Raw genomic sequence first — 14,763 nt, 5'->3', positions numbered from 1 at the left:
CAGGCGGGCGTGGCGCCATCTAAGGACTGGGAAAGAGACACTGTTGTAGGGCTAGGAGGTGAGGGGCATGGGTGTGGCAGCTGCGCAGGAAACGGGGCAGAGGAGGGAGACAGGGCAGAGGAGGGAGACAGCAGAGGAGGGAGACAGCAGGGGAGGGAGACAGCAAGGGAGGGAGACAGCAGAGGAGGGAGACAGCAGAGGAGGGCAGCGCTAGACAGTGAGCGTGAGCCACAGCAGAGGTGGTGGAGATGGCAGTGCCCCGGGCCGGGGCGGGGCTGCGTGGGTGATGCAATGGGGTCTGAGTTTGCGTTACTGGGGGGAGGCAGAGGGGTTCCGCCAGGTTGGTGTGGGGGAAGGACAGGTCTGCAGTTGTAATGCTGTGGATGGACTGAAGAGAAGGAGCGGGGGGGGGGGGGGCACTGTTCACCCCGGTGGTGTTGATGCTGGGCAGACATCCGGTGCAGCTGTCAGGTGGAGGGTAGGTGGGCCCGCTCTGGAGCCCAGGGGTGGGAGGTCAGGCCCGGATGGTGCTGGGGTCTGACCACGCAGAGAGCGTGCAGACAGAGAAGGCACCTGAGCACTGGCCTCTGGGCGTTCCCGCCTGGTGTTTGCGGATGGAAGGACAAGCTTGCAGGGGACACGGCAAGTGGGTGACAGGCGACCAGGCGTCCCCACAGGGGGAGCAGCGCCTCTGTCCTTGCTGGTGGATGAGCAAATTACAGGGGAGGCCTGAGGGGTGGGCGACCTTGAGAAAAAGGCACAAGGGAGAAGTCAGGAGGGGTCGCAGACTGCAGACCTGAGAAGTCAGGAGGGGTCGCAGACCTGAGAAGTCAGGAGGGGTCGCAGACTGCAGACCTGAGAAGTCAGGAGGGGTCGCAGACCGCGGACAGGAGGAGTCAGGAGGGGGTCGCGGACCGCGGACAGGAGGAGTCAGGAGGGGGTCGCGGACCGCGGACAGGAGGAGTCAGGAGGGGGTCGCGGACCGCGGACAGGAGGAGTCAGGAGGGGGTCGCGGACCGCGGACAGGAGGAGTCAGGAGGGGGTCGCGGACCGCGGACAGGAGGAGTCAGGAGAGGGTCGCGGACCGCGGACAGGAGGAGTCAGGAGGGGGTCGCGGACCGCGGACAGGAGGAGTCAGGAGAGGGTCGCGGACCGCGGACAGGAGGAGTCAGGAGAGGGTCGCGGACCGAGGACAGGAGGGGTCAGGAGAGGGTCGCGGACTGCAGACCTGAGAAGTCAGGAGGGGTCGCGGACCGCGGACAGGAGGAGTCAGGAGGGGGTCGCGGACCGCGGACAGGAGGAGTCAGGAGAGGGTCGCGGACCGCGGACAGGAGGGGTCAGGAGGGGGTCGCGGACCGAGGACAGAAGGGGTCAGGAGAGGGTCGCGGACCGAGGACAGGAGGGGTCAGGAGAGGGTCGCGGACTGCAGACCTGAGAAGTCAGGAGGGGTCGCGGACCGCGGACAGGAGGAGTCAGGAGGGGGTCGCGGACCGCGGACAGGAGGAGTCAGGAGGGGGTCGCGGACCGCGGACAGGAGGAGTCAGGAGGGGGTCGCGGACCGCGGACAGGAGGAGTCAGGAGAGGGTCGCGGACCGCGGACAGGAGGAGTCAGGAGGGGTTCGCGGACCGCGGACAGGAGGAGTCAGGAGGGTTCGCGGACCGCGGACAGGAGGAGTCAGGAGGGGGTCGCGGACCGCGGACAGGAGGAGTCAGGAGGGGGTCGCGGACCGCGGACAGGAGGAGTCAGGAGAGGGTCGCGGACCGCGGACAGGAGGAGTCAGGAGGGGGTCGCGGACCGCGGACAGGAGGAGTCAGGAGAGGGTCGCGGACCGAGGACAGGAGGGGTCAGGAGAGGGTCGCGGACCGCGGACAGGAGGAGTCAGGAGGGGGTCGCGGACCGAGGACAGGAGGAGTCAGGAGAGGGTCGCGGACCGCGGACAGGAGGAGTCAGGAGGGGGTCGCGGACCGCGGACAGGAGGAGTCAGGAGGGGTCGCGGACCGCGGACAGGAGGAGTCAGGAGGGGTCGCGGACCGCGGACAGGAGGAGTCAGGAGGGGGTCGCGGACCGCGGACAGGAGGAGTCAGGAGAGGGTCGCGGACTGCGGACAGGAGGGGTCAGGAGAGGGTCGCGGACTGCGGACAGGAGGAGTCAGGAGAGGGTCGCAGACCGTGGACCGCGGACAGGAGGAGTCAGGAGAGGGGTCGCAGACCGCGGACAGGAGGAGTCAGGAGAGGGTCGCAGACTGAGGACAGGAGGGGTCAGGAGAGGGTCGCAGACTGAGGACAGGAGGGGTCAGGAGAGGGTCGCAGACTGAGGACAGGAGGGGGTTGCGGACTGCGGACAGGAGGAGTCAGGAGAGGGTCGCAGACTGAGGACAGGAGGAGTCAGGAGAGGGTCGCGGACCGCGGACAGGAGGAGTCAGGAGAGGGTCGCAGACTGAGGACAGGAGGGGTCAGGAGAGGGTCGCGGACCGCGGACAGGAGGAGTCAGGAGAGGGTCGCAGACTGAGGACAGGAGGGGTCAGGAGGGGGTCGCGGACTGCGGACTGTGGCCCCAGGGAAGGGGTGTGCAGGGGGGCGGGGCGTTGTCACAGGGCGGGTTCAGCAGCCCTGAGTCGCACGCTGTGCTGTGACCTTGTTCGTCCCAGTCACCTGGGCAGGCATGTCGTGAGCAGCATTGCTTTCTTTTGTACAGGTAAATGGAGACTCATTTGTAATGTATGAACATACCTGTTCCTAACATAAAATGATTGGCTCTTTAGGTTGAAAAATAGAGAATTATTTCCCAGAGGCAGAAGGGAAAAATAATTGTTTGCTTTTTCCAAAAACATGAGATTATTTTTTTTCTGACTCCTTTTCTGAACTATATAGTTTGTTATTGGCTTGTTTGATTTTCTAATTTCTTTTCTTTTTAACTTTTCAGGCCGGAGTGAAACAACTTTACGTACAGATCGACTTTGCAGCCATGTAAGGAATGAAAAGAAATTATGCTTCTTGGAGGACCGAATTTTTCTGGTACTGTACAATCCAAAACAGTGTACCTAACTTTTTATAAGAGAGAAGTTGTCACTCAGCTCCCGGCCCCAGGGGGACCCCCGCTGCGCCCCCCAGGAGTACACGGAGGGGCTGGAACCCAGGCCCCGCCCCGGGGCTCCGGGCTGGTCCTGCGCGCTGCCCCCGCTGAACCATGTTCATTTCTGGGGTTTCTGGGGCTGTCCAGGGTGTTGCTTTTTGTTTGTTTCTTTTTCCTTTTTTTCATTTCCAATGTCCTCACACCACCCCTCCTCCCGGCCAGAAGGAAACTCAGACTGTGGGCCTCCAGTCTCTGGAGTGGCTCCACAGAAGCTGCTGGAAACCACTGCTTTTAATCCCACAAAACCAGTGTTATTTAAAAAGAAGAAGAAGAAGAAGAAAAGAAATGGCAATCTGTTCTCCATGCAGTGTCACAGTCGCGGATGTTCTTCAGTGTAATCACATGTTTGTAAAATTGTTTGTACCTTGCAAACTTACGAACCAAACCACATTGGGTTTTCAAAGTGCCTTCGTCTCCGAAAATGTACTTGCCAGCATCCATTTCCCACCCGAGGTCGTGTCTGTTTTTACATGGACATTCTGTCCTCCGTACAGACAAGACTCTGGTTGGGAGCACACCGTCGTCTTTCTGTCCACTTGCAGCAGGGGTTGAGATACGTGGAAGAGATCCTTTATCGCCTCGTGTCATCAGAAAATAAAAGGTGTTTTTTTGCTTTTTAAATCAAATTCCATTACCCCTGTAAATTATTTTGTGGACCATGTTTTCAGAACTTTGCAAATGCATTTGTTATAGAGACAGTTTATTTTGACTTACTCCAAACATTTGCTGAGTCCCAGGTTTCTATAAAAATTGTACTGTGACAAACATTCCTCTTATCTGTCCTTGCTGTTCTTTTGTGGATTTTACTAATGAAAGGAGAAGGCAATGTGGAGTGAAGACGGAAGGGACTGTGATAGTGACATGCTGCTTTCTCCTCCTTCAGAGGCCAGTTCCACGCTGTGGTCTCTCGTGAGCATGGCGCCCGGGGCTGAGGCCGCGTGGCGCTGTGTTCGAGCTATTGCGGCACAGAGCACCCACGGGACTAGAGGGCTCTTCCTCACACGGGCATCCCAGGAGTTTGTAAACAAGTTGCTTTCTAGGTTCCAGTTTGTTTGCAAAGGAAAACCGCAAGTTGAGATGATGTGCTTGACCAGTCTGCTTCCGTTCTCTGTGTGTTACGAGGACACGCTGATCTGCGCAGACACCCCCATTGTGCCTCACGATGGATACTCACTCCCAACTTAAGGAAACTGGAACTGGCAGAGGAATGAAACCTTGCAGGACGGACTCGACTGTTCAGAATGGAGGTGGAGAGGGAGCACTTGTCCACCGAAGTGGCAGAAATGGCTGTGATTTTGTCTCGGTTCTAGAGCATCTGTCCCCGGTTCTGACTTGTGCTGTCGGACGGCACTCTGTTAGGAGGACGGGACTGCTGGCCGTGCTTCTGCAGATGGCCGGGAACTGTCCCGTGTCCTCGCTGTGGTCTAAGTGGCACCTTCAGAACTCTCTTCCTGCCCAGCAGTCAGGCTCAGCCAGGAGGGGACGGGTGACAGGAGGTGGCCTGTTGGTGGCCCGCTGCTTCACCACAACTGGAAAGGGGAGCGTCCGGCTGCCGAGCCTGCCGGGAGCCGTGGCCTCTGGGTTCGGGCGTTACGGGAAATGTCGTCCAGACGAAGCCAGAGACTTGGGACATGTGCCTTTAAAAACGAATCGAGTCTAATCGTACCGATATTCCACATCTGCAGAGAGGAGTTGCCCTGGCCTGTAAAGTCGACGAGTACACTTTGAAGGTCCAGTTCTGCCTTGCGCTGAGGCTCCGTTCCACGTGAAGCTTCTGTCCAGGTGTGACCAGTTCATGGCTGATGCAGGGGCTTCCATCAGACATCCACTGTACTAACCACCAGAGTGATACGAAAGTCGGGTTTTGCACCTGCCACCAGAGTGCCATCTCACACCGGGCTGGCACGACCGTGTGTGCTTTAATGAAGTGTCGTTAAACTTGTGTGTAGCAGTCAAGTATTGGTGAGAAAGAGCAGCCTGTCCCTCGCTCTTGGGAGCTACCTTGTCTCATCAGTGTTCTTGGCCCAGAGGTGCTGCTGAAGTAGAGCATTTCACTGAGGTTATTGCTGTAAAGTAACCGTAGACTGCCCACTGTTGGGCTGACTGGGAGGAGGGAATCTCTGAGTGTAACGGCTAATATTTTAAAGACCAAAATATTCTCGAGGACAGATTTCTGTTGCTCAGAGAAAGTTTATCTCGCCAAGTCAGTCTCTCCAAGCAGAATGAGCTACATACACTATGTGTTTAAGTCCAGATTGTATTGCTCAGGCGGAAGGGCTCACCCCACGGGCACTCCCTCACCGTGGGGCTCCCTGGGCACCTCTGCAGGACGGGGTCCTCGTGTCCCCCACGCCATCTTCTGCAGAGTGGCCCTGTGACCCCACGTGTCCAGAATGCTCCCGCATGGCCGCCATTAACCACAACACGCTGACTTCTGTGCACTTTGTAGGGCAGGCAAGTCCTTGACTCCAGATGCAGTTGGCCAGACTTCTCCAACGTCTTACCTACTGTGACCCACTGTATTGATCGGTAACACTATCTGTGACCCACTGTATTGATCGGTAACACTATCAATCAGTTACGCCCACTGTGATCCACTGTATTGATCGGTATTGTGGGCGTCCTCGTACAGAAAGCTGGACTGTCAGAGCAGAGATGCTTCAGGGCTCAGCGCAGAGCCCGACATCGCAGGGGCTGTCCTCAGAAGCAGTCTGTTCTACCTCATGTCACAGATGAGGAAGTCGAGGCCTGAGAAGCTGTCCCTCCCTCGCGGCCCCAGAGCTGAGAAGTGGCAGCGCTGGGACCAGATGCAGGTCTGGCACGCACCGAGTGCCCTGGCCCTGTCCTGCGCTGCCTCCTCCCCGCAGTGTTTGCCTTTCTGTAAATGTGACAAAAACGCCTTTGAGACTAAAGGACACTGGACCTCCGTTTCCGGTTCGCGGACGCACTTTATCCCTGGAGCTCTGTTGTCTTCTTTTTCATACCTAATTATGAGGCTTACGCTTTTATCTCCATAGTATACTTTATGGAAGACATAATTACATTTTTTACTCTTTTTTTTTTTTTTACTTTTATTCTCTTGTGTAGGCAGTTCCTGATTTTTAAATGTGGATGATAGATGTGCATTGGGTACTCTTCACCTGCTGGTGGGTGTTTCTGTTTATTTGCCCAAGACTAAATCCAGTGTAAGGATTGCGTAGTTTCTTTATTTTGTATCTATCCTGTGAATGCTCAGTTACAGTTCAGAAAGCAGGCTCAGTCACAGGCCACATTTCAGCTCTCACTTTTGTTTTCAGTCCCTGGAGAGCTTTTGTTCTCAGAGCCACACAAAATTGGGCATTAAATGTTGTACAGGACAGAAAAGTTTTAAATTTAGTAGGGTCAAATTTTGCACTTTTATCAGAATCCAAAATACTCAGCTGCCTCTTTCAGTTTTTCATGTGTGTTACCTTGAGATTTTTTTTTTCTGTCACCATCTTCAAAATATTATCTTCCAATTCACGAGATCTTTGGCAAAAGAGGAAATCATTTTATTCTTTAAAGAACAGTGATTAAAAGGGTTAATAATAGAAGAAGATTGTTTCAAGACATTACCCCCAGAAGCCTTAGAGATTCAGATCTGTGCTGTAGAAGCAAGACAGACTGGCTTGTGTTTAACCCTTTTCTAACCAAAGTTACACAGAAAGAAAGAGAGGTTGACTTACTATGAAATTGTCCTTCAAAGAGTACAAATTTTGTGTGGCATGAGAAAGAGTACATAAGAGTTGATTTGCATTTCCTTGTTTTCTTTTTTTTTTTTGCCTTAAAATTCCTTGAATGTCTTCTTAAATCTACCTTCAGGGTAAATCCTGTGTAAATGACCATGAATAGTTTAAAGGTACTTTGCAGTGAATAAATCCAGAATGTACTTAGTTCAAATATTTAGAAAGAGCCTGACCAACTGTTATAATGACTCTGCTGTGAATTCGAGCAGAAAAAAGTCACTTTGCTTAGTTCGAATGTGGTTGAGAGCGTCCACTCTCTGCAAGTGTGTCTGAATGTCTCCAGGAGAGCATCTCACTCTTTCCTCTGGGTGGCCGTTAGTACTGCTGATGTTGTCCTGAAGAAGAGATCCAAGTTCTGCTTTTCTCCCTTGAACCTTTCTAAGTCCACCCACCACTCGCTACAGAAACACCTTACTGAACTGTCTAAGCTTCAGAAGAGTGGAAGGAGCATCCCGTAGAATTGGCTCAAGGGCTGGGAAATAGGTGAAATTTTGTAAGGTGTTCTCCCTGGCTCTGTTACCTTTCCTTGGGAGACCCTCAGGGCTTTCTGTTGACTTGTTTAAAGAAAGCAGAGCTGGCCGCGCCTCGGAGCTTGACAGTCGTGCAGGGGGCTCACGGGGGGCTCCACAGTGTGTCCCCAGGGTGTCCCCCGTGCGGGGGGCTCCACAGTGTGTCTCCCCAGGGTGTCCCCCGTGCGGGGGGCTCCACAGTGTGTCTCCCAGGGTGTCCCCCGTGCGGGGGGCTCCACAGTGTGTCTCCCAGGGTGTCTCCCGTGCGGGGGGCTCCACAGTGTGTCTCCAGGGTGTCCCCAGGCCCAAGCCGTCGCCGCCCCTGAATGGTCTTCTGGTTCTTCTTCATTTTTTAAATCAGCTTTTCTTTCTCAGTGACAGTTGACAGACTCTGTTCTCTTAGTTTCAGGGGTATACCTCAGTGGTTAGACATTATATGCCCTACAAATAATCATCCCGCTGCAGTCTCCCTGCCCTGACACCATATGTAGTGGCCGCAGTGTTGTTGCCGTATTCCCCGCGCTGAGCTGTCCATCATGACTGTCCCGTGACCTCTGCTGTGTACAGCTTCATCCTTTCACCTCCCACCCACCCTCCCATCTCGCAACCATCAAATGTTCTCTGCCTCTGCGACTGTTTCTTCTTCATTTAGATTCTGTAGATTCAATTGTTGATATATATTTATTGCTATTTTATTATTCATGTTTTATCCCCCCCTTTTCCTTAAAGACCTGCTACATTTCATGTAATACTAGTTTGGTGGTGACAAATTCCTTTAGCTTTGTGTCTGGAAAGTCTCGTCTTGTCTGACAGTCTTGTAGGAGCTCCCTTGTGGGTAACTGCTTTTCTCTCGCTGCTGCTAGGATTCTGTGTCTCTGACCTTCTGTATTTTATTTACGATGTGTCTTCGTGTGGGCCTCTTTGGGTTTATCTTTCTGGGGGACTCTGCATTTCCTGGACTTGTATGTCTGTTTCCTTTACCAGCTTAGGGAAGTTTTCTGTCACTATTTTTTCAAGTAGGGTTACAGTTTCTGGCTCTCTCTCTTCTCCTGGCGCCCCTGATGCGAATGTTGGCACACCTGGAATTGTCCCAGAGGCTCCTCACAACTGTCTTCATTTTTTTTTTTGGCTTCTTTTTTCTTTCTGCTGTTCGAATTGGGTATTTTTTGCTTTTTTATATTTCAAGTAGCTGATTTGATTCTTGGTTTCATCTCCTGTATTGGTGATTCCTTATAAATTATTCTTCATTTCCGTTAGTGGATCCTTATTCCTGACCAGTTCTTTTTATATGGTTCCTGTGTCCTCACTAAGTTCTTATAGCCATTGTTTTGAACTCCGTATGGGATGGTTTGCTGCCTCTGTTTCTTTTTCTGGAGATTTCTCCTTTTCTGTCCTTTAGGACGTGTTTCTTTGTTTCCTCCCTGTGTGTGGTTCTGTGTGTTGGGTAGAGCTGCTCTGTCTCGACCTGGCAGAGTGGCTTTGTGTAGTAGGTGCCCTGACGGGCCAGTGGCACAGGCCCCCAGTGACCCGAGCTGTGTGGGCCGTGTGCACGGTCCTGATGTGGTTGAGCCTCAGTTGTGCTGGTCGCTGGGAGGGACTGACCCCAGGCTGACTGGCTGTGAGGACCAGCGGTGACACCGCGGAGGAGCTGCTGGGCCCGGGTCGCCCTGCGGAGCAGGACTGGTGGCAGCGGAGCTGGCGCTCCCCACGTCCGCCCCCGGAGTGTGTTGCTCATGGCGGTGGTGGGGTGGTCATCTGGCGGGGTCTGGAGCCTCCCGGGAGCCGCGTGGTCAGCCGCGGCCTCGGCCCTGCCCGGGGCCACCCAGCGCAAGCTACGGAGCAATCTGCAGCGGGCTTGGGGGTGCCCAGGAGACACCAGGCTGGGACCCAAGGCCAGCTGCCACTAGTGCCAGGCCTGGGGTCACCTAGCCAGAGGGACAGGGTATGCAGAGGACAGATGCTGCTTGTTTGAGAGGTTTTAGGGAAGTTCACAGCATGAAGAGAGAGGCCATTTGTATGGAAAAGCCACTGGAAATGGTGCAGGTGGCCCCCACGTTGGCTGGGGTGAACAGTGAGCCAGGCTGATGCAAACGCAGATTCAGCGCCCACCTGCCAGTTCTGAGGGGTGGGGGTGGTCTCAAAAAAGGAACTGTCACCCACCAGCATTGTATCTGGTGGAAAGTGCCCCCCCAGCTCTCGCTCTGATGCCAGATAATCCAATCCTTCCCCATACGTCACCGGTGCCTTTCCAGCTGCTGCCCAGCACCGGAGCTCAGGAGGGAGTCCCAGTCAGGGCAGGCGCGGGCCCTTTAAGAGGCACACCTGGGACTCCGGCCATCCTGTCTCCCTCAGCCAGTCTCTGCTGGTTTTCACAACCAGGAATTATGGGGACGTCTCTTCCTGGCACTGGCACCCTGGGCTGGGAGGCCTGGTATGGGGCCGGGACCTTCCTCAGGGTGGACGGCTGCCACCGAGAAGTCCCTCTAGGATCTCATCTGCCGCTGGAGGTGGGGCCGGCCAGTCCCGCTCCCGCTGTCTCCGCGTGGCTCCTTTCGGTCCAGCTGCAGGACTCTGTTCAGGCCGCTCTCCGGGGTTCTGAGACGGCTCGTCTGTAGTTCAGTCACAATTTCAGTGTGCTTGTGGAGGCTTCGACTTCCGCGTTTACCTACCGCCTTCTTGACCAGGAGCTGCATTTCAATTTATAGACACCTTATCAAAAGGAATAAATCTACTGCAAAAGTAGCAACTTCTGCTTAAACTTAGTATTTAACTTGAGCTTTTCCTACGGCTTTCAGACTTTGGTACTGGTCATTTTGATCGCTAGTTGGACGTTTGTAGAGGAAGAAGGTCTCCTACATCCCGTTATCCCCGACCTCCGTGCAAACTCCCCGCGCAGCGAGTGCCTGGTTAGCTAGCGAGTCACATGCAGATGGTGATGGCACCGCTCAGGGCTGGGGACAGGCACAACACTCGTGTGTCTACTGCACAGCCCAGTGCAGCGTTTCCTTGGCATTTTGCACAAACAAGTGACTTGACATTCCCTCGGGCCATTTCTCTGCAAGTAGCCACGGCTGGTCGTTCACCTTCGTGCAGAAACGGTGGAGGTGTAGAGGTCTTGGCCACTTTGCATGTTGTTCAACAGAAACTGGGCCTGGAACCTGGGTCACTTCAATCTTGTATTTTGTATCCAAGTGAGAAACCACATTGTCTCCTTTGTTTATGGAAAGTTGCCGTGTTCCTGTTACTTTAAGGACCTGTATAGATAGAACATGTCTTCTATTTCATTCATTCCGGATGTAGTGACCAAAACTCTTCCCAACGGGTATCTTGAAGGTGGTTCTCTAAATAAACACTACATGCAGCCGTGACTTAAATATCCCCGGGAGTTTTTCATCTTGTTTCCCCCTCCAGATACTCCGTTTGGGAGCGCTTCTGTCTTTACCTTCCTCCCTTCTCACTGCTGCTCCCCTGTGCACCCCCTCCTAGTGAAAACAGAGCTTCATTCTGAACGGTGTAGTCTTTCGACTCGGTTTACACGGCACACGTCATGCACCCGTTAGGCTCAGTGAAGATTCCCTCTGGAACTAGATGCATCCCTGCACAGTTTGCCAGGTCACCTCATTCCTTCCTCTGATAGTGGCAAGTTCAGTGATATTTCTGCCCAAGGGATACTTTGCCCAGTGCTTGCCAGTCTGGTCAGTGAACTGAAGGGCCTTTTGTATCAGAAATACTGTGAATGAGAAATTGCCAAATCCCTCGCCAGTATCTTCTCCACACCCCTACAACACCTGCCCGCCCCGTCGTGCGTGAATGGTTTCCCAACGTGGCCAGTTTGAGTCTGGGTTTGATTCCTTTGGTGAAGACTGTGGCTGCGACACATTTCTGAAGAAGAACCGTTGGAGTGCGGCCTCGGGGGGAATGTCAGCAGCAAAGACTGTTGTCATTTGGTCCGCATACTGTAGACATCACTTTCTGGTACCTGAAGACATTTTTGTATGTTTTGTGTAAACTCAGATGTATTTAAAAAGAATAAACAACTGTATCAAGATTCTTCTAATAAAATTTCTGTTTCACAAACCTTTACTTGAGTTGTGTGTGTCAGTTTGGAACCACACGGGGTGGTTCCCGCGAGAGCCGGGGAACAGCGGCACCGGGAGCAGGAAGGTCTCAGCATGGTGAAGACCCCCAGTCGGCTCCTGCTCGTTAGCTCAGCCCGGCCACGTCTCAGGGTTTATTTCCAGATTGTCCCATTAACCCGATCGCTCTCTGACCTCGTCTCTGAATGAGTTCAGCTTACAGAGGACGCAGAGCAAAAGCACGTGACGAGAGCCTCCAGGAACTAGTGTCCCCCCCTCTCCATCAAAAGTGACTCTTTTATTAAGTTATTTATGTATGTATTGATTTTAGAGAGGAAGGGAGAGAGAGAGAGAGACAGGAACATCGAGCTGCTCCTGTGTGTGCCCTGACCGGGGACTGAACCGGCAACCTCTGCACTTTGGGACGATGCTATCCGACTGGGGCAGAAGCGATTCCTATTCAAAGTAAGTTCCCCACAAAACCAGCTCCCACGCGTATCCTGCCTTCCCAGACGTACTCATCCAGGCAGCCCCTTCCCATTGTGGGGGGGGGGCTCCCCGCAGCCTTGTAACGTTGCCGTGGCTCCCTGCCTGCCGTTAGCGGGGAAGGGGGGGGCGTCTGTGGCTTCCTGCCCCGCCCCGCCAGGGGCAGAACTGCCAGCATCAGTTTCCACACCGAGAACAACACAGCGTTTAGCTTTCCCACTCAAGGCTCTGAAACCAGTCGCCACCTCCCCTGGCTGAGGCCCGGGTCACAAAGCCCTTGCCTTCGCTCCCGGGAAGTCTGGCGGGCTCCCCTCTTCCGTCCGACTGTCCTTCCTGGGATGCCCGTGGCAGCCACTCTGAGGGCCTCTGTGGCTTCCCGTCTCTCCCCCACCCCCACTTCTACCCCCGCCCCCACCCCCACAACACTCCTGGCCTTAGGCAGGAAGCACAAGACTTCGAGTGAGACTTCTGCCCAGGCCTTGTCTCCCATCCAAGTACTAACCAGGCCCGACCCTGCTTAGCTTCCGAGATCAGACGAGATCGGGCGCGTTCAGGGTGGTATGGCCGTAGACCAGGCCTTGTCAAAACACAGCCTTCCCCCGGGTTCCTGATGACCTCCTGGTGGCCCATCTGTGCACTGGACTTTGACCTGCTGGGTCTCCAGCACCTGCTGGGGCTCCCTGCTTTCCCCACGTTCTCGGGAACTGGCCCGGACCCAGCTGCAGTAACCTATGGCCCTGTGGGCAGCCGTCTGGCCCCTGCAGGTGGACACATGGCTCACCGCAGCCCCTCACTGCCCAGTCCCGGTGGGGTCTGCTTCCTGCCCCCCCCCCCCAGATGCCACCCTGGGCCCTGGAAACGTCCAGCGGCTCTCCTCCAGTTCAGGAATCGTGAGTGGCTCCCTCCGGACTTTAGACACTCACGGTGCGTTTCCCTCCCTCGTTCAATCTCATGACCCACAGCAGGGCAACAAGCGGACTGGTTACCCTAGGCCAGATAGCCAAGCCAGGGAGGGGCAGGTGGACCGACAGGTGCAGAGACAGGACAGCCACGTGGTCCTTTCCACTCTGTACAGAAGAGAAAGCACCTGGACGGGGCTGTGCCCCATTCAAACCGTGTCAGCTCGTCCAGCTGCAGTCCCAGGCTCTAGAAACACGTACCATGAAGACCAGGCTTAGCACATGTTACCATCATGTGAATGGACAAGGCACCTTTGTCTGGTGAGGTCCGATAAGCAAGAGGCATGTCGTGTGTGTGTGTGTGTGTGTGTGTGTGTGCGTGTGTGTGTCCTCGTGTCCTTGCCAGCCAGCCCTCCACTCTGCGTGGAAGCCCAGCCGCCCGGGTTTCTGGTTGGTGTGTTTGGCTGCTTCCACTTCTCTGCTGACGCCTGTCTTTCTTCCTTCACTCGTCCCACACACCTTCCTTCTCACCCTTGAACAGGGTTCTGATGCCTGCTTTAAAATCCTGTCTGTGGATTCCAATATCTGAGTTATGTAGGGTCTCTTCTTCTATTGTGATTTAAGAAAGAAAAAAAAAAAACCCCACAACATATTTTCCTATTTCTCTGCGTATGTCATATATTATATTCTAATCATTGTTGGCATGTTAGACCCATGTTGTTATCCTGCTGTGCTGGTGGTCAGCTTTGTTCTTGCAGGGGCTTCAATTACAGGCCGATCACCTTGATTTTAGGGAAGCTCGATTTTCCGTAATTTAAAGGTTTACTCCTTAGTTTTAGCATGCTTCCTTCGTCCTGGGCAGTCTTTATTACTAACAGATGGCCGTTCTCAGGACTGACAGAAAGCCTGTTGTCAAGCCTTCTAACTTGTCAGAATTCAAACCTGAAAGTCTTCTTGCAACAGAGAGCAACAGTCCCCACTCAGCACCTCTAGCCCTGGGCCCTGGCTTTCCGGCAGTTCACTGGGTCCTCCCTCTCCGTCCACAGGTCAGGAGTTAGCCAGAAACTTCAGAGGTCATGTGCCGACTGGACCCTCCCCCCCCATTCCCGGGGATTCCTCCTTCAGTCCACAGCCCCTCGGGCGGCCCTCACCCCTCTAACCTCCAGTCATCGAGTCCAGCTACCCCTCACCAGCCAGCCAGGGAAGGGGAGTCCCTCACTTGCTTCTGGTCCCTGCCCAGTGCCATTAGTTACACCGCGATTCATTCTATTCCGTCCAGTTGGTCACCGGTGGGGCTTGTACGTTACAAGTCATCCTCCCATTACCAAAACCGGAAGTCGTTCATTTTATCGTTCTTAAATGTTGGGTTTAACGCCTCAGAAGAAAGCGGTACAGAGCTAGCAACTTCAGTGTCCTTAGCTCTCTTCCCTCCTGCGTCCAGTAGATCAAGAATGGGACATTGCATATATGCTCACCAAAGTTAGGGGGTATTTCAAAATGAATAGGAAGCGATAAAATATCCCCTAATGTTTGTGAGCAGTGTATATTAACATCCCTTTTATCTCCAATGAAGTGAGTCAAGGCAGTCTCTTGCTAACGGATGCTGCCAGGAAGTTGAGAAGTGTATGCTCAACTTCTGATGAATTTACTGAGCAGAAAGGTCAGACAAGTTGATTGGACTATGGAAATATTCAGAGTCAGATCAACAACACTAGTATAGGACAGAGCTGTTTCTGTAATGAACTAAAAAAAAGCATAAAACTCAGTGGTCATAAAGCATTAACACATGGAGTGTTATTTGCAACATAAGAAGAACGTGACTACTTCCATCTGTATCATCCCCTACTGAGTTAAGTGATACGACCAGTCTCGAAGAATCCACCATTGTGCTCAAGC

General features: G+C 53.8%; 1 protein-coding gene across 1 annotated transcript in view; it reads left to right on the top strand.

Moving 5' to 3' along the window:
* Positions 1 to 11,489, top strand: part of SLC30A7 (solute carrier family 30 member 7) — a 73,272-nt gene extending 61,783 nt beyond the window's left edge. The window contains exon 11 of the mRNA XM_066247167.1: positions 2,924 to 11,489. Coding sequence (XP_066103264.1) covers positions 2,924 to 2,971 — 48 coding nt within the window. The 3' untranslated portion in view covers positions 2,972 to 11,489. The remainder of the gene's footprint in view (positions 1 to 2,923) is intronic.
* The last annotated feature ends 3,274 nt before the right edge of the window (positions 11,490 to 14,763 follow it).

The sequence above is a fragment of the Saccopteryx bilineata genome, chromosome 11 (assembly GCF_036850765.1).
Source record: "Saccopteryx bilineata isolate mSacBil1 chromosome 11, mSacBil1_pri_phased_curated, whole genome shotgun sequence".
NCBI classification, from domain to species: Eukaryota; Metazoa; Chordata; class Mammalia; order Chiroptera; family Emballonuridae; genus Saccopteryx; species Saccopteryx bilineata.
Note: the sequence above shows the minus strand (reverse complement) of the source record. Positions and strands in the feature narration are given on the sequence as shown.